The sequence below is a fragment of the Cnephaeus nilssonii genome, assembly GCF_951640355.1.
Source record: "Cnephaeus nilssonii genome assembly, chromosome: 8".
Taxonomy (NCBI): Eukaryota; Metazoa; Chordata; class Mammalia; order Chiroptera; family Vespertilionidae; genus Cnephaeus; species Cnephaeus nilssonii.
The window spans coordinates 74,022,569-74,042,968 of NC_137079.1; the positions used below are offsets into that span (position 1 = coordinate 74,022,569).

At 42.8% G+C, this 20,400-nt stretch overlaps 1 protein-coding gene across 3 annotated transcripts in view; it reads left to right on the top strand.

Annotated features, from left to right (window-relative positions):
- Positions 1–2,334: 2,334 nt before the first annotated feature.
- Positions 2,335–20,400, top strand: part of DIAPH3 (diaphanous related formin 3) — a 551,015-nt gene continuing 532,949 nt past the window's right edge. For 2 of the 3 annotated variants that reach the window (XM_079778831.1, XM_079778832.1), the window contains exon 1: positions 2,335–2,712. In XM_079778831.1, coding sequence (XP_079634957.1) covers positions 2,533–2,712 — 180 coding nt within the window. In that variant the 5' untranslated portion in view covers positions 2,335–2,532. Of the gene's footprint in view, positions 2,713–2,754; positions 3,423–20,400 lie in introns of those variants that run through there. The other variant, XM_079778833.1, reaches the window with a different exon arrangement.

Here is a 20,400-nt window from a genome sequence, read left to right on the forward strand (position 1 = left end):
CACATATAAAATGTACTTTAAAAAGTAAAACATTGACAAAGGTATTATTTTCATAGGTACACTGCCGTTGCAAAGAATTTCTATAAGAAGAATTTTAGCAAGCTCTATGTAAATCTTTAAAGTTAATTATAATAGCTCCTGCTTATTTATATTTAGTACCTTCTGCATGCAAAGAACATGAGAAAGAAAAGAGCAGTCCTTGACACCAGGGAATTAGTTTGACACCTAGAGCTAAAAGCCTCAGTGCTTTTAGAAGCTGGCCTGACACAGCTAGGCCATGTTGTTCTCCTCATGGACATAACGAAACTTACAGAACACCAACACCAGATAAAGTCACTCTGACCGTGTGAAGTGAGACAGAACAAGACTACTAACTTTGTCTAAGCACAGACAATAACAAGGTCAATGTGAAAATCACAAAATACCAAACACCCCCTTTCCTTGATACTGTGAATGACTGCTACTGCTTTGTCAGTTACAGCTTTAGCCTGTCACCCTTTTAGATAAGATTTAAGATATCCAATCTTTGAATTGTCCCCATACCTTCAGCACAGGAATCCAGAGTAACCCTCCCCACTCTGTTTCTGAGGGGTTTTCCCAAATCACCTAACTAAAGTTGCAATCATTCAAGTCCTTTCCAGTACCTTCTTACTGAGAAAGCCCATGTTCCCCCATGGTGCATGTTCTCATTCCCTGTGAGCAAATAAACTGCACTTGTTAAACTATTTGTGTTCCTCCTGGTGGTCTCTGGTGGGAGGGGCTTTCACAGACACCTCTAAGAACTTTACATGTGCTATCTCATTTAAACCTGACAATACCGCTGTTTGTTACGCATTATTATTATTACTAGAGGCCCGATGCAAGAAATTCTTGCAAGAGTAGGCCTTCCTTCCCCTGGCTGCCAGCACGGGCTTCTCTGTGGCACCCGGGACCCCGGGCTTCGCTCCAGCCGCCAGCAGGCACCTAGGACCCAGGCTTCCCTTGCAGCCCTGGCTTTGTCTGGAAGGTCGTCAGGAAGCACGTCCGGTCTAATTAACATATTACACTTTTGTTATTATAGATTATCCTCTTTTTTTCAGATGGAATGGCAAAGAAAGTTTAACATCATCTCCAACATTACATATCTAGTAAATGACAGGAAGAAAATTTGCATCTGGGTTGAAAGTCATCAAGACATTAGGAACTCTACTGGATTTTTTCCTAAAGATCAGGTACTCTTTGAGGATGAAGACTAGCATAGAAAGTCTGGTACAATAAAAACAAATAAACATCAAAAACAAAAGTAAAACCCAAAACTGTAGTGTCAAGATTTAGTTGGAACTAAGTCCTATTTTCTGAACCTCTGTGCTAATATCCCCAGAGTTGCTAGGGTTGTTTCCTGAACCCAAATCAGTACTGCGTGTTTACCTGGATCTTGGCTCACATCACCTCTAGGTAGTCAAGAGATGGATAACTTAAGGAAAGAGTTAAAAAGGATGACTTGTAAGGGGATAAAGCACACTGATGAGTGGAAAAAGTGCTTTAGCCTTGTAATTTGACCGTGGGTATACACAACCAATTCTTTTGCATGGTTTTAGCTCAAGGCCTTCATTATACCTGCAACTTGCTCCTGCTTGGAATGCCTTTTATCTAATTGCCCCACCTCTCTTTTCTGCCTAAAGTCTATGCATTCTTCCTTTCACCTTTCCAGATCTGCTCCTTGATTTAATATCTTTCGCCTTAGTTCTCAATGAACTTTCAAAACTGCTATAACATTTTCATTATTTTGTTGTAAGGGCTGGGAACCACATTAGATTGTCATGTCAGCTCCATAGGGCGTGACCCAGCATTTCCTGATTTTTCGTGCCCCCCTCTGCCACCCCAGCGGGCTCCAAGCATCTAGGCTCTCAGCAGTCGCTCAGTAAATATGTGGAGGAAGCAATTTTTTTTTCTTTTTTTAGCGTTTGGGGTGCTGTCGTTCTCTTTCCCCTAGCACCCCTTCAAGCAGAGATCCTTGAACTACTTTACCAGTGACCTTCACACAGACCTGCCAAAAGGTTAGCAGATGACTGCACGTTCCAGGGCCGTACCAGTGGCGGGGCGGAGCGGGTCTCGCCCGCCTTCCGGGTTAGAGGGACCTGGTCCTCCAAGTTCCAAACAAACCAGACACGTGACTGCGGGCAGGCTGTCAGCGCCCCCAACCCGACCCCGCCCCGGGCCGGACCCGACGCGCCAGAACCCGCAGCGGGGTTGAGTGGTCAAAGGAGCGGACCGCACAGCCAATCGTATTTCTTCGTGCCCGGAAGGGGCGGATCCTGGGCGGGTTAGTGACCTCGCGGCGCGGGATTGGTGGGTTCCCGCGAGGTCCGCGGTGGCGGGAGTTTTCGGACGTGTTGGCGGCGGCGGCGGCGGCCCCAGCAGCAGCGGTTGGGCTCCTCCTGCCCGCGTACCGGGGCGGCGGAACCCGGAGGCCAGTCGCGCAGGGTCCCGAAGCTCCTCTCTCGTGACCCGCTGAGCGGCCGCCTTCTGTCCGTCCCCGGAGCTGCGAGGAAGATGGATCGGCACCGGCCGCGGCTGCACCACCCGCCGCAGGGCGCCGGCGCCGGGGCCCCCTACCCCTCCTCCGCCTCGCTCCGCGGCTGCCGGGACAGCAGGGTGCCGCGCAGGAAGGGCCCCCAGCACCCTCCGCCGCCCCGCGGCCCCGAGGTGCCGGGAGAGAAACGCCCCAAGTTTGTAAGTTTCACGTGGGGCTGGGCTGGGGCGGCTCCTGCGGGGCTGGCCGGACCCTGCGGTTGCTCTGAAGCGGGTGGGTCCACAGGGCCTGGGGGGCTGAGTTTTGTTCTAGGTTTCCAGCGCTGCCAGTCTTTTTTTACGGCGACACGGTCCAATTCTGTCTGAGTCCTCTGACGTACACTGATGATTGTGTTCCCCCAAATTTCTCAAGGCCGTTTATAGATTGATGTATGGACGTCACGGAAGTGGACATTACATTTTTTAAGTTGAACTTCTCCCCATACTCCTAGCATCTGAGGGTATGAGACATATCAAAGTGAACTTTAGGTATTTATTTTTTTCTGCTTAATATGTTAATCCAAGAAAAACCATCTTAAGCTAGATATAATTTTCCAAGTCGGAACAGCTTCGTTATAAAACTTGGGCGGGGCCATGCGGTCATCGCTAAAGAATGTTTAGATTGGAAAGAAGTCCAAGTTTTTGAAACTCGCTATTCAGATTGCTGCCCTTACTCACTTTCACACCCAAGGGGAGTGTCAGGATTAGGGCCTTGTCAATCTTTTTGCTGATATCAACTCGTGGAAGAATAGGCAGTGATGACAGTTCCGTGTGTGTTTCTGTGAAAATAAAGTGACTTAGAGTAGTGATAGATTTGGATTGAGACCAACAGGATTGAAAACTTAATACTGACCCCTCCAGTTTACTCAAAGGTATGGAAAAACATTTGTTTTATTCATAGGTGAAATTATCAGTACAGAATGTGCCTTCTGCAAACAAATAAATCGTTAGGAATTTAAGTTAGGATACACAGATTAAGGGAATAAAGATTTGTGGAAGAGGAGTGACTTGCTAAGTATAACAGTTAAAAGTGATAACTGAGTCAAACTGGGAGCAAAGCTCGAGATGTATCAGAATACTAGAAATGAGAGACTACATGGATTAATTATGCTAAATTAATCATCAAGATGCCCAGAGGAATGGTGGGATTTTGCAGGAGGATCAAATGTGTTGTTGATTGTTATTTGACAGAGTTGAGGAATAAATAGGATAGGGTTAAAATGGCAATCAAACATTCTACCCAATATGAGAAGAATCCAACGGGGCAACGGCTATTCTTTCTTTTATAGTTGACTCTCTTGGTTAAAAAGTCATTCCTATTTGTCTCTGACTCCTGTGCTCCAGAATACACAAGGTGTAAGTTTCTGTGACTCATTTGGAGCAAGGATGTGATGAAAACAAAACTTAAATTAATGTCAGGTGATTTGGGTCCTAGTCGTCTGCTGTTTTTCATTTCTTAGATGTGTGGAAAAGGGTTATTGTGAAGATGAACACAAAACAGTATATTTAAGCTCTAAAACTAATAAACATCTAAAATAGTGTGTTTTTAGATAGTCTTATTTGAATAATGACTTCATAATTAATTTAGAAGTAATTTAGACCCTTTATAATCTCTGAAACTAATTTAGATTCTTTAAAAAAATATGTATTTTTATTGAATTCAGAGAGGGAGAAAGAGCAAGAAACATCACTGATGAGAATCATTGATTAGCTGCCTCCTGTGTACCCCCTACTGGGGATCGAGCCCTCAAGTTGGGCTTGTGCCGTGACCTGGAATCGAATGGTGACCTCCTGGCCATGATGCTCAACCACTGAGCCACACCGGCCAGACTAATTTAGATTATTGCTTACATGGTAATGTAACCAAAACCAAGGTTCGACTGTCTGCCCCCTGAAACTAAACTCATGAGACAGGTGCTAGTGAGAAAGGAAAAAGGTTTTTTTTTTTTGTTTTTGTTTTTTTTTAAGGAAAAAGGTTTTATTATTCAAGTATCAATCACCTGAGGAGATGCAGGACTCTTGTTATAAAGCTCATCTCCACATCTTAGTGCAGGCAGAGGTTTTTATAAGAAGGGAGAGGGAAAGCAGAACAAAGAAATCAAGGGGAGGGAGTTGAAAGGTTCTCTGCATGCAGGCCAACACAATCCATTCCGATAAGGATCTCAAAGCTGGTCAAGTAATGGTTTGGTGTGCGTCATCCTGGTCTTCATCATCCTGGTTCTACATCATCCTACTTCTATGGTTGAAGGTCAGCAAATCTCTGGAATGTTGGGCTCTGTACCTTCTGAAGTTAGTTTGTAGGTTTCTTATACAATTTATATATATATACAATTTATATATACATTTATCTACAAGCTACATGGCGTTAGCATTTACAGAAACAATGTCAAATAAATGGTGGGGTGGGTTACAGTTCCCACTGCTACAGTTATTTCTTTAGATATATTTTCCATTTCACTAATTTTGTTGTCAGCTATGTCTAATGTGTAGATTGTTCTATTTGAGTTTATCAATATTTTTTATTTCTATAAGTTTCATTTACTTCTTTTTCATATCTGCCTGGTCATTCTTCATAGTTCTGTTTCTTATTTATTTAGGCCTTTCTTACTTAGCTCTTCTTCCTTATTTGACCGTCCTGGTATGTGCAATCTTTGGACTGTCTACATTGACTTGAACTCAGTGGTGGCTTGCTCTCTCCCTTGTGCTTGTTGATCTTTGTAAATTCATTGCTTCATTTTAACCTATTTTCCAGGAGGCCTAATTGGGGATGCTTCTTTCTGGAGATTATTTAAGTCTGTTTCAACCAGGAGCCTGGGGGTGCTCCTGACTTGGGACCACCTCCCTATTGAACTAGGACTCTGAGAGGGCCTGGAGTTTTGGGGATGGAAGGTGATCTTTGGAGATCATCCTTCCTGGTGAGATCTCAGCAATACCTCAAAAAGTGATTGTTCTGTAGTTAGGTTTTTGTATTTTGCATACTCTACAAAGCTGCAAGCTGGTCCTGGCTTAGTTTAAGAAGGCAGGAGTTCTGAAACCCTGCCCACTGAAACCCTGGTTTACTTTGAGCCCTGATAAAGCAGACAGATCTTTGTTTTCTACTGAATGTTTAGTTGTGGGCCTCAAGTTACTTTTGAATTGTGTGTAAAAGTTTATAGTATAGGACTGCTCCTCATAGATATGTTTAAATATTAGAAATTAGTCTATTGTAAATGGCTGTGCAATGAAGCAACTGCTTTTGAGCTGTTTATGAACTAACCAACTTGACTTCTGTAGAAAATAGGTAAGCAGTGAGTATTGAGATGCTGGGATAGCTACTAGGAGACAGGATACAAACTCGAGGCTGAGAGGACAAGGCAGGTACCTGGGTGAAGACTTTGTAAAAGTAGATAGAATTCAGTAGAGCCATTAAGCTTGGTACCTGCCGTAGGCCAAACCCTTAGTACTTGCACCTGCTTCCCTTCTAGAACAAAACAAAGCAGTTGCCTTTCAGTGATACGGGCACTCCATTCCTACCTCTCACTACTCTTTAGAGACACATGGTACACAGAGCAGTGGCCACCAGATCCAGAGTGAGAGCAGGATTTGTGGCTTCTGGAGAAGTTTTTATCTCTAGGATGTGGGACAGTCTTTTGAAAGGAGGCCTGTAAGTTTGGCAACCCAACTTGGCTGAGTAGCTCTTTTAAATTAGGAATATCCTTTAAAAGTTCTTGTAGACTTTAGTGTAAACCTTTTATCTAATCTTATGGTTTCCATTGAATAGGTTGTTAATTATTGTTTAATTATGTCATTACAGTTTTGGTTGTGAGAGGTTTTTCACCCTGTCCATTAATATCTGTATGTCTGCAGTGTTTGGGCATCATTAGTAATAACAGTTAAGAGTGAGCCAAGCACAGTTCTAGGTGCTTTACAAATATCAATTCCTTTAGTACTTACAACAACACTATGAAGTAGATAGAATATTAGCTTTGTTTGCTGGATGGGAAAACTGGGTACAGAGATTAAATTGCTGTAGGTGATATAGCTGCCAGTTGATGAGATTGGGATTTGAACCCAGGCACATTGTCTTTGCTCTCCCATGCTATTGGGAGGGAGTTTTAATCTCTACTGCTCCTTTTCTCATTCAGGAACCATTAACAGTAGTTAGTAATGCCTTTAACAAATATAGAACTAGCAATTTCCTGGTTATAGGCTGTTTGAGAGGGTGAAGAGGTAGTAAGTTGGAGAACTTTTGTTTATTGTACTGAGAATTTGACTGTAGTTGAAATCACAGTAGGCTTGAAGAGATTAGCACATGCTTGCCTAATTGGTTTGGGTTTATTTGGAGGCAGCTGTGGCAGGTTGAATAATGACCCCTATCCCCAAAGATATTCACATCCTAATCCCCAGAACCTGTCTATGTTCCAAAGAAGGACTTTGTAGGTATGATTAAATTAAGGGTTCAATAATGAGGAGATTATCTTGGATTATCAGAATGGGCCCTAAATTCAAACATGTATATCCTTATAAGAGGGAGGCAGAGGAAGGTTTGATCACAGAAGAGGAGAAGGAAATGTGACTATAAGGCAGGGATTGGTGTTGGCAGCACAAACCAAAGAAGCTGGAAGGAACAAGGAACCGTTCTCCCATGGAACCTCCAGAGGGAGACACTTTGATTTCAACTCAGTGAATCTGATTTTGGACCCCTGGCCTCCAGAACTGAGAGACTGCATTTTTATTTCAAGCCATCAACTTTGTGATGATTTGTTTTAGCAGCCATAGGAGACAAACAGCAGGAATAGCTGCCAGGGTGACCATGTTGAAAGGTTTAGTTTAACAGGTTAAAAATGTATGTTTCAGGAGAACCATTAGACTCACTTAAATCTCTTTCTTGTGGTGTTTTACTTTGGAAGGTTTGTGATTTGGGAGAATATAAGATAACCACAGTTTGGTCCTATGGAATAACAACAAGAACCGTCACTCATATTGGTCTGCTGTATCATTTAAAAAAGTGTTTTTGTTTATTTTAGAGAGAGTGGAAGGGAGAGGGAGAGAGAAACATCTACCAGCCTACTGCATGCCCCCTACTGGGGATCAAGCCTGGGCCTGTGCCCTGACTAGTAATTGAACCTTCGACTTTCTCGTTCATGGGACAACACCCAACCAATTGAGTTACACCGGCCGGGGCTCTTATGTCATTTTCATAGTTGCTAGAAAGCTGAGAAAAGATGGAGGTGATTCACGTCTCTGTGTCCTTTTTTGAATTTATTTCTTCATGGAGTCTGCAGCTGAAGTGATGTTTTCAGTTGTCCTAGAGTTAATGAGTCGAGAATTGGAGGTGGTATTCTTTTTTTTTTTTTTTTTATATTTTATTGATTTTTCACAGAGAGGAAGAGAAAGGGATAGAGAGTTAGAAACATCTATGAGAGAGAAACATCGATCAGCTGCCTCTTGCACACCCCCCACTGGGAACGTGCCCGCAACCAAGGTACATGCCCTTGACTGGAATCGAACCTGGGACCCTTGAGTCCGCAGGCCAACGCTCTATCCACTGAGCCAAACCGGTTTCGGCAGGAGGTGGTATTCTTTGTTGAAGGCTTTAGGCACCTGAATTTTATCCAAGTCAAATTCCACCTAACCCATCAAACACTGAAACCTTCATGAGGTAAAATTATTATTGTTTTTAATCCTCACCTGAGGATATGTTTATTGATTTTAGAGAGAGGGGAAGGAAAAAAAAAAAAAATATATATATATATATATATATATATATATATATATATATATGTATGTATATATACTAGAAGCCCGGTGCACGAAATTCGTGCACAGAGGGGGTTGTCCCTCAGCCCAGCCTGAACTAACATCAATTTAATGTGATTGACAATGATGTTCGGCTGAAATTGCCATCCCTCTCACAATCCAGGACTGCTGGCTCCAACTGCTTGCCTGCCTGCCTTCCTGATTGCCCCTAACCGCTTCTGCCTGCCAGCCTGATCACCCCCTAACCACTCCGCTGCCAGCTTGGTTGATGCTTAACTGCTCCCCTGCCAGCCTGTTTGCCCCCAACTTCCCTCCTCTGCTGGCCTGGTCACCCCTAACTGCCCTCTCCTGCAGGGTTGATCACCTCCAACTGCCCTCCCTTGCAGGCCTGGTCCCTCTCAACTGCCCTCCCTTGCAGGCTGGTCCCTCTCAACTGCCCTCCCTTGCAGGCCTGGTCCCTCTCAACTGCCCTCCCTTGCAGGCCTGGTGCCTCCCAACTGTCCTCTCCTGCTGGCCATCTTGTGGTGGCCATCTTGTGTCCACATGGGGGCAGGATCTTTGACCACATGGGGGCAGACATATTGTGTGTTGGAGTGATGGTCAATCTGCATATTACTCTTTTATTAGATAGGATATTTGGATGTGAGAGAGAAACATGAATCTGTTGCCTCCCATAAGCCCCTACCAGGGATCAAGCCCACAACCTAGGTATGTGCCCTGAGCAGGAATTGAACCCACAGCCTTTTGATGCACAGGACGATGCTCCAACCAACTGATGCTCCAGCCACCTGGCCAGGGCTGGTAAAATTATTTTATTCAGGCCAGTCTGCTAAGTAAATTACTCTGAATTTCCCCAGACTTTTAATTTTTTTTTTTTACTTCCTGTCCTTCCTAATAGAGAATATGAAGTTTTTTTGTTCTTTAATATATGATTTAAAAACACACACAATTACATCAACTGGGTTTTGGAGAGTACAACTAGCTGCTGAAAGTAGATGATATAGTATTTATTACTTCTGGATCACTCTGGATCTTTTCTTTGTGGTTTCAAAGGGGTGGACATAGGGATGATTTCAGATTTAGAGCATGGCTTAATTGCTTTTTTCAAAGACTCATGTCTTTAATTATGGAGCAAGCAAACTGACATACATTTATTACACTTGCATCTCATTTAGTCTGGTAGCAATTGCTTCTGAACAGATGTTACCTGAAACACCTTTGTGTAGTTGGTAGAATGCTAAAATTTGTCATGTTTTTATTATTGTTGTCTCGAATTAACTCTACTTTATGGCATAACTTTATTGCTGTGTCCTAGAATTTTTATATATTTATTGCCTTATAAATTGGATTTAAAATTGGCTTTTTATGTACAATGTAAATTAACATGTGTATAACTTGTTTATGCTTGCAGAATAATGAAAGAAAAAACTGCTACGTATTACACTACTTGTAATTGTCTTTAACTCAGCACATAGTATCCTCCAAACTAAGAGTGAAATGAATGCTACAGAATATGCTTACCATCACACTCTACTTGTTTATCTCAGAAACTAATTTGACTTTTAGATCTATAAAATATAGATTAACCATAACCTTTTTCTTCATGGGATATTGAAGATCAAAGCATAGCTTTCTTTGAACAGGATCTACAAAGGTAACTTTTCTCTCACTAGCAGCATGGTGGCATTGAAATACCTTACTGTTGGGGATCACTTTCTCAAATAGCAAATAAAATCATTATTATTAACTTAGGGGAGAATTTTAAGAGTTTCAATAAGTTAAGTTTTGACGCTAGAAAAATCAGGTTACTAGCTAATTAATGAAAATTACTTGGAAATGCTTGCCATAGATTTTATTCTGCAAAAAGACCCATTGCCATCCTTTCTTACAGTTTTTTGTGTTTTTTTTTTTTTCCAGAAGAGGCATTGTGAATAACATTAATGAGCACTGACTTGTACCACACGTAGGACTTGAATCCTAGCTATTTCACTTATTAGTTGTGTGAACTTGGGCAAGTTACTTAACTACTCTCGGTGCCTCTGTTTCTCATGTGTAAAATGGGGTTGGTGGGAAGATTAAAAATTAATGTGATGGGCCTAGAACTTTTGTGTTTATGGTATCGAATTTCTTGAACCTCTTAGGTACATGGCTCATTGTAAACTCCATGTGAATATTTGCCCTTTATAGGATTATTGTTATCTTTATTAGTAGTAATAGTATAATTTTTGTCTGGAATTTATGGCACTGGGAATACTACATTGAATATTTGAATAACTTTCTTAATGCTAGAAAGTCTTAATTGGGCCAAGCTTTTTTCTCATGGTGTGGTGGAGGCAAAGTCATTCTGTTCTCGGTTTTTATTCTAAGGAAGTTCATACAGCTATGGAACTTGGGACCAATGAGACTCACCAAAAGAAACCTACAAAGGAAACACCTCAAATTTAGGAAAAAAATCTGTGATACTTCAGTGTGGACTTGAATGAGAATAAAAATAATGTTACCTTCCCCTCCATTTACCCCCTCTATTTTTTTTTATTATATTTGTATGTATAGACATAAAACTACGTATAACTCTTTGTGCTTATGGCTTTTTATAACCATAAAACCAAAACAGATTTATATATAAACTCTAACAACAGTAGAGGCAATGAAATTCAAATGAACTAACATCAATTTAATGTGATTGACAATGATGTTCGGCTGAAATTGCCATTATTGGATTTAATAGTGGAAAGATATATATATATATATATGATTTGCTGTTTTCCTTTTTGCCATCTTGACTCTTGGCTGGAAATGGAATCTCAGGGGCTGTGGAAGCTAAGTACAGAGCAATTAATCCAGGCGCTCAGGCCTGTCTTCGAGCATCACCTGCCTTTTCCACAAGGTCTTGACTTGAGGCTGTGCGTGAATTGTGAACTCTTATAAGCCTGTTTATGATTTTAAAAAAAATAGCCATATGTAAACTTTTTTTTTTTTTAGCAAATTGTATGAAATTGTTGAAAAAAGAGCAGAAGAAATCAGAGTCAAGATTACAAGCATCTATATTTATTTTTCTCTTAAGTTTCCACATCTCTGGTAACATGGTTCCTTGAGTAGTGTCATTTTGGAATTATGAGCAACCATTTGGAACTGAATACTTCCCAAGTGGAGGAGGCTTGTGAAAATCTACGTGGCATCATGTTGATGTTGTTGGCCTTCCCCTGTTGCCATATTGGTATACACCCAATGCAAGTGTGGCCACCCAAAGTGGCTGCCAGAACATGGTTGTAGAATGGTCATTCAGATTGTCCAGAATATACTTACATTATTTCTAATATTTAAGATAATTCTGGGAAAATGCACAATTTAAAAATTCTTATATAATTGGAGAGTCTGTGGAAGGGTTCTGCAGGCCTTAGTTTGAGGAACCTGGAGATGACTTTAAATGAAGAAGTTAGAAGAGTATTTGAACCAGGCAAACGTTTTGCACCTTCAGTCCTTTGTCTAGTGATGGATTAAAAGTGATTAGTAAATATTTAGGATGTATCAGTGTGCTTCAAAAGAATTTACTTCTAAGTAGTTTCCTAAGGGTAAACATTTTTCTTGCAATCTTTAAAATATTTTATTATACAAAAGAGGTATAGAACACTATATACTAACCAATAAGCTTCAGAAATGAAACTTCATAAATCCTATTGAAATGTTCATTTTTCTCCCTTCCTATCTATATCTCCTTGTAATGTTTGCTTTTCATTTCCTTGAGGTAAGGACTTTTGAAAAATTTTGATTAGTTTTGTTGTTGTTGTTGTTCCAGTTATATTTATCTTTTCTCTAAAAATAGATCTGTGGATGGAATTAATATACATTATCTTTCTATCTTTCTGTCTTTGAGCATCATAGCCCATCTTAAATGCATTGAATCCTAGTCCCCGCTTCCTTTCAAATATGTTCTTAGGTCATTCGGTTTGCTCAGGGACTTGGGTATAGCCAGGTAGCTGAGACCCAGGTCAGACAAACATGGGTCAAAGATGGCTAACTGCCTGTTCAACTCTCTTCAAGGAAATTATTGCTAATCCTAGGTCATTCTAGAAGTTTTTTTTAAAAAGTGCATGATTCTTTTGTATTTATGGTATCGAATTTCTTGAACCTCTTAGGTACATGGGTTAGTCTAATTGTAAGATCCATAATATTGCATTTATTTGGCTAATTTTATTATTAAGTATCATCTTAGGATGTGGGGAGTTTATTTTATTATTGCTACATTTTGCCAAGGTGGATGTTTATTTAGGCATCATCAAATGAAACTCTGTAATATTTGAGTTTTTAACTAGGAACTGCAAATTGGTGACATTAATGATTGACTGTATCATGTTATTAAGCTGTTTTTGTTTATCTATACCTTGGGCAGAATGCAATATATAATGGCAATTACATTCATTTCAGATAAAAACTTTGACAGCCTGAGAAATGAACATCAAAAATACAATGCATATAATCTGCAATCAGGAATTCAATGTGATAGTTTCATTTATTTATAGAAGGTGACGTTCTTCAATTAAACCATGTTCTAACTTAGCCTGTCTTCTGTTCCTATTAATATGTTATATGGAATCTGCTTTTGGTTGCTTTATGCATGTGGTTGAAGCTATTGGGAGTCACGTTCTTTCTTGGAGGTGTCTGGTATAGACTTGAGCATACAGTAGGAATGTGAATGCTTGGCTAATTGAAAATGTATGTAAAATTACTCTTGTAACCTTATACCTTCTGGTTCATTAATCAATCTATTCATTATTAATTTAAATTTAAATCTTATTGATATACCTTAAATATCTATTTCTTTTTATAAAAGATTTCAGTGGTGGTAGGTGAGGGCATGGACTATATCTGGGTCATTGGAGAACTGAGTTTGCCAACTCAAGCTCCTCCAGGGGCCTGGCAATGTGGCTTTGAGCCCCACCTCTAACCACTGTGATAAAAAGAGCTTGGGCTGGATTCAAATATGTCTGTATGTCCTTGGGCAAATTAACTTCTGTGCCTCAGTTTTCTTATTTGTGAAAAGAAATAGAGAATCACAGTATCAACACTTATAGATTGTTGTGAGGATTAGTTGAGGTAGTATATGTTACAGTAGCTTGGGCACAGTACCTAGTAGTGGGACAGCTATTTTTATTTTATTTTTTAACTAGAGGCCCGGTGCATGAAAATTCATGCACTCAGGAGGGGGGGGGTCCCTCAGCCAGGCCTGCACCCTCTTGCAGTCTGGGAGACCTTAGGGGATGTCCGACTGATGGCTTAGGCCTGCTTCCCCCCTCTGCAGGAGGCTACCGGGTGGGTTGATCACAGGGGATGGTGCCAGCTGGCAAGTGGCCGGCCCCACCTCCCATTACCCCGCCACTACTGCTGGTCACCGCCACTGTTTGCCGCCGCCTCCCTCCCCTCCCCCCATCAATGTCAACTCCCTCTGCCTGCTGGCACGAGCCTTGACTGGCCTGGTGCCACCTGCTGCTGGCCCCGCCCACCGATTGTTCCACCATTCAGTCAATTTGCCTATTACGCTTTTATTATATAGGATTTATTTTTTTAATAATTCTTTATTGTTGAAAGTATTACATATGCCCCCCTTTCCCTCCATTTACCCCCTCTATTTTTTATTATTATTATTTTTTAAATAGTTCTTTATTGTTGAAAGTGTTACATATGTCCCCCTTATTCCCCCATAGACTCCCTCCAGCCTGTCCCTGCCCCCCTATCCCCCAAGGCCCTCACTGCCCCATTGTCAGTGTCCATGGGCCATGAATATATGCATACAAGGTCCTTGGTTGATTTCCTTCCACCGATCCACCCTCCCCCACCTGAGATTCCGCACTCTGTTCCATGCTTCCATGTCTCTGGATTCACTCCATTCATCAGTTTATTTTGTTACTTAGATTCCACATATGAGTGAGATCATGTGATACTTGTCTTTCTCTGACTGACTTATTTCACTTAGCATGATACTCTCCAGGTCCCTTCATGCTGTGTGACAGCTATTTTTAGTGTTATTCTTTTGTGGACACCATAGTAGGGGAGATCCCATCTCTGTAGTGTTGAATTCTTTAGAGTTGGCCATCTTGAAGGTGATGTGACAGGATCTCAGTTATTGACAGCATTTTGACCTTTGTTCTCTTGCTTCTCACCTCCCTCACTCCTCATCCCACCCTTCCTGCTGGACACCTGCATTAATGTGTCCAGGGACCAGACCTTAATTTGAGTGAGGACCACAGCAAAGGGTTTGTTTCTTGATCATAGACCTCCAGCCCCTTGACCTTGCCTCTTTCTTTCTCTCTTAACCTCCTGCTGACATTTGTTCCACACTAAACCCAAAAGTAACCCTGGACTTCCTTTTGACCTAGGATACCTTCCTACTCCTCACCTCCTCAAGCTGACATAAGGCAGAATATCCTAATATATAAAAAGCCAGGGGCTGTCATGACCTAAATGACCGGATGGATGACCAAACAGCAGGCTGTGTGTGCAGCAGGCTCAGGTGGGCGGGGACTTGTGGCGGCGGGGACTTGTGGCAGCGGGGACGGGGGCAGGAGGGGTGGGGCCTGGCGGAGGGCGGCCTGTACGCCCCACATGGTGGTGGTGGTGGCTGTGAGTGCTCCTGATGGCTGCTGCCACTTGCCCCGGGCAGGCCCTGGGCAAGCAGCAGTGGGGACGGGGTGGGCGAGGCGGGGCCCAGTAGAGGGCGGCCTGTACTTCCCACATGGTGGCAGCAGCTGTAAGCGTTCCCAATGGCCCGCAGGCGCTGCTTCAGCTCTGCCCGCAGGCTCTGTGTGGTGCCACTCACAGCTGCCGCCACATGCTGTGGTATAAAACACATTGTGTAAGTTAACAGAAGTGCAGGCACCACCTGCATGCCACATCCCCACTTCCATCAGTCTCACTGGCCCTTAGGCGCCCTCCCCGAGTTGTTTCCGGAGAGGCCTGTGGGAAGATCCCGTCCTCGGAGTGCGCCTGGCTCCTGAGGAGGCAGGCAGCCTGGCTCCTTGTGTGCTGAGGGCTGGGAGGGCCCTGGCACCAGAGGCAGCACAGGGCCCTGCCACGAGGTGGCTGTGGTGGAGGTGGCCCCTGCGACTGACAGCGTGCTGGTCGTCTGCAGAGCCCTCTCAGCTGGCTGTCCTCGCTCTTGCCCTCACCCTCACTGCTGGCTGATACCAGTGCAGCCTCCTGGCCCAGAAGGTGTGCGATCACAGGGGACAGCCACCATGGCAGGCCAGATTGATGTCCTCCTGGCCACGCTGCGGAGGCTTGCGGATCTGCGCAGGCCTCTGGTGCGCGCATCCTCTTCCTCCCCCTCACTTGTGAACGTCCCCCAGTGGGCTGTCACCCACTTGTGCCTGCAACAGTCCTGGACCACGGTGTGTGCACATTTCTCCCGCCCCTCCGCCACACTTCCATCAACCCTGGCGTGCCTACGTCCCCCACACAACATGCACACGTCCCCTCCAGTATGCTCATGTCCTTTGGAGCGTGTCTGGGTGCTCGGGGTGGGCACCTGTGATATGACAGTGAGAGGGCGGAGTGGTGACCCCATGTTCCTGAGGCCAGTGCAGTGACAACAAAATCGCCTCTGTGGGGCTAATGCAGGTGCTGAGGTGGGAGCAGGTGCAGACAGACACACCTGGGGGCATGGGACAGCCCTCACTGAGGTGCCTTTGGTCAGCGTTTGAGATCGGGAACCCAGAGGAGGCGAGGAGGTCCGTCCTCTAAGTGAAACAGCAGGAGCGTCAGGGCGACTGCAGAGGAGGAATGTGCACTGAGGGTGCTGGCGTCCATGAATGAAGGCCGCCCTGACTGAGCCTCTCTCGCTCAGGGCCTAGTGCACTCCTGCCCGGCAGCGGGTGACAGGACGTGCTTTTCCAAGTTAATGAGAGAAAACATTGATTCTCCCATTGCCCATGAAGGTGGAAAGTGCAGTGGGGAGACATGTGGGGAGTGAGCGAGGTTCCCTGTCTGGGGGTTCCAAACCTGCCATTGGTTCCTTTCACCTCTGACTAGAGATATACAGGGTGTCCCCCCAAAATATATACACACTTTGAATACCTACTAATTCCAGTGGGTTTAAGTATGAAAAGAAAGAAACAACAATGGAGCTGTCATCTGTTAAAAGTGCGGGCATAAACCTGCAGTCGGACATCCCCTGAGGGGTCCTGGATTGGAGAGGGTGCAGGCCGAGCTGAGGGGGGTCCCCCCCCCCCATGCACAAATTTCGTGCACTGGGCCTTTAGTAAATAAATAATAGAACGTCTGTCCTCCTTGTTCACTTGCCTCAGATCTCCAAGCCTGTAGCCATCTGGCAGGTTTCTCTGTGGCTGAACTACTGCATCCTGGTGGAAACCTCCCAGCTATGTGCACTGATGCCCTTAGACTTCGGGTATGTGGCCTGCTGATTAGCTGGGTCCTCAAAGATGCTGGATATTAATCATCATCACAATAGCTACCTTTATCCAGCTCCCACATTGGGCGAGGCACATGTTTTGTCACTTACTCTAACACTGCTTTGAAGTAAGCACTCTCACCACCCTTGCATTGCACATGATGGAACAGAGGCAGGGGAGAGGCTTCGGAACTTTCCCTAGGTGCCCCAGCCGGGAATGGGGATGATGGCTATAAACACGGTCAGCCTGGCTTCAGAGCCCTGGCTTTGAGCTAGCTCTTTGGTTGCCTCCTTTTCCACTTCTCAGCATTTAGGCTAAACCGTTATCACTTTCTTTTCTCTCTCTATGGGCCTGATTTCTTTTTGCTGTACATAGTTTTGTTTTTTTAATTGAAAAAGTAATGTATGTACTTTTTAACACTCTTAAGTACAACAGTGTTATGAGTACAGAGTGAAATTCACTAAGCCTTCCTTACAGCCCAGACCACCAATTCAGGCTTTTCCCATACAGGGGCAATGATCACTTCTATTATTTTCTATTGTCTCCTTTAATGATATTCTGTGTGTATGTAAAGCACTCACTTTGTAGCCACATGGGAAAATACCCCAGCATTCACTTAAAAGATCTCAGAGATGGTTACCCTCACTCTCAGCACTCACTTTGACACTTCTTCAGAGAGAAAATAAAGGCCATATTGCTTGAACTTGCTAAATTTCCTGCTATTGCAGCTGTAATCTTCTGTATCTGCAACTCTTCATCTCTTCTCCTCCAATAGCTGCAGAAGAAATGTCTGTTTTCCTGATCAAGGTTAATTCCTTTACCACTGTTCTTGACCCAGCCCCACCCCATTAGGAATGTTTCACTCTTTACAGGCTCCTTCCCATAAGAATGCTGTCATGTCTTCCACCATAAAAGAAAAAGCAGAAGCAAAAGCAAATAGCCTCCCTTTCCAACTTTCCCTTGACCATTTTAGCCAAATTCTTTGAAGCAGTTTCATTTACTCAGTAAATATTTGCATGCTTTTTGTATCAAGCATAGCAAAGGTCGATACTTGATGCTTGACTTTGAGAGGCTTACATTCAGTTTGGTATGAAGAAAGAGGTGTGAACCACCAAGTGTGAAGGTTCCCAGGGGGTCCAAGTTGTATAATCTTTAAGAACTCAGATCCCTACCCTGGCTGGTTTGGCTCAGTGGATAGCATCAGCCTGCGGACTGAAGGGTCCTGGGTTCGATTCCTGTCAGGGGCACGTGCCCAGGTTGCGGGCTCGATCCCCAATAGGGGGCATGAAGGAGGCAGCTGATCAATGATTCTCTCTCATCATTGATGTTTCTATCTCTCTCTCCCGTCCTCTCTGAAATCAATAAAAATACATTAAACAAACAAACTCAGATCCTGGAGTTAACCAAGGTTTAAATCCTGGCTCTATACTTGATAGCAATGTGACCTTCGAAAATTACTTTTGCGTTTTCTTTCTTCATTTGTGAAATGGGAACATTAGTACCTGTATTATAGGTTAGATATGGTGATTCAGTGTGTTGTAATGGTGGTTGACACATGAGAAATGAACAGCTCTTAGCTTGTTGCTGCTCTCATGATGGCTTTGGTAAAAGGTAGGTGCACCTTTATAGGAGGGATTCAGCTGCTTCCAGTGGGTTCCTCAACTTTGCCTTTGCTCCATCATTCCACTGAAATTGCTTTGGCGGATCAGTAATTGCCAACCCTGTGGCTGATATTCAAGCTTCAACTTACTTGACTTCTTTACAGTATTAGCACTAATCTGTCATTTCTAGAAGTTTTTTGCCCAAATGTGTTCTTTTATTCAGATCTTTGTTCATTCCTCTTCTCACTTTTTCAAATTAGTTTTTCCAAGTACTATCTCTGGTTTTCTTTCTCTTAAATCTTCTTTCAACACGAGCACATACTAGTACATTTCTATAGCTTTTATTACTGCCTAGATCAGTGTTGAACTTTTTGGAATGATGGAAATATTCTCTTCTGCTGCGTTTAAGTTGATAGTCACTAGCCACATGTGGCTAATGCTACCAAAAAGCTGAATTTTAAATTTGAATTAATTTAAATAGTCATATGTGGCTAGTGGCTATTGACAGACTTTGGCCAACATTCATGTTTAAAGGGACTGCTTGTGGCCCTCAGAGTCTTCATCTGTAAATCATACTGCCTGCTAATATGGTGATGATTTACTCCTGCTAGATAACACACATGTATTATTCTAGCCAAGATGGTGGACTTTGCCCAACCCGTGTGGCTCAGTGGTTGAGTGTCAGCCTAAGAACCAAGAAGTCACTGTTCTATTCCCGGTCAGGGCACATGCCTGGGTTGTGGGTTCGATCCCCAGTAAGGGGCGTGCAGGAGGTAGCCAATAGATGATGTTTCTCTCTCATTGATGTTTCTATCTGTCCCTCTCCCTTCCTCCTCCTCTCTCTTTCTCTTTCTCAAATCAGTAAAAACATATTTAAAAAAAGATGGTGCACTTTCATAGCCTTTGAAGCTACCCTCGATAAAAGGTTTTTGAATAAAACAACATCAGGAATGACAAAAACAGGCATGAGAACACCACATCTGTTAGAATAACTGTCATCAAGAAGACAAGAGAAAGTGTGCTGGGCCCATAACCCAGAAGTCAATGGATTGAAGAAGACAAGTCCTGGCAAGGATGTGGAGTAAAGGGAAACTCTTGTGCACTGTTGGTGGGATTGTAAATTGGTACAGTCACTGGAAAACAAGAGGGAGGTTCTTCAAAAATTAAAAATAGCCCTAACCAGTTTGGCTCAGTGGATAGAGCGTCATCCTGTGGACTGAAGGGTCCCAGGTTCGATTCCGGTCAAGGGCATGTACCTTGGTTGCGGGCACATCCCCAGTAGGAGGCAGCTGATTGATGTTTCTCTCTCATCTCTTATCGATGTTTCTAACTCTCTATCCCTGTCCCTTTCTCTCTGTAAAAAAAAAAAATCAATAAAATATATTTAAAAAAATTAAAAATAGAACTACCATGACCTAGAATCCTACTTTTGGGTATATATATATCCAAAGGAAATTAAAACTGGATTTCAAAAAGTTATCTGCACTTTCGTGTTTATTGCAGCATTATTCACAATAGCAAAGATACAGGAAAAACCTAAATGTCTTTCAACAGGTAAAGAAGGTGTACACACACACCCACACACACATATACTGGAATATTATTTAGCCACAAAAAAGAAGGAAATCTTGTCATTTTTGACAATATGGATGGACCTTGAGGACATTATGCTTAGTGAGAGAAGGCAAAGACAGAAATTGTAGAATATCACTTAATTATTTAAAAATATTAATTAAATTGATTGGTGTGACATTGGTCAATATGAACATATGGATATCACTTATATATGGAATCTGAAAAAGACAAACTTGTAGAAACAGAAAGCAGAATGATGGTTACCTGGGTCTGGTGGGATGGGTATGTTGGGGAGATGTTAAAGGGTCAAAGTTGCATTAGAAGATGAATAAATTCTGGGACCATAGTGTACAAAATAGTGATTATAGTCAATAATACTGCACTATATACCTAAAAATTGCTAAGAGACCAGACCTTAAATGTTCTCATTACAAAAAACAAATGATAATTACGGGAAGTGTTAGCTAATGCTACAGTGGTAATCATAGTGCAGTATATGAATGAATGAAATCAACACATTGTGCACCTTA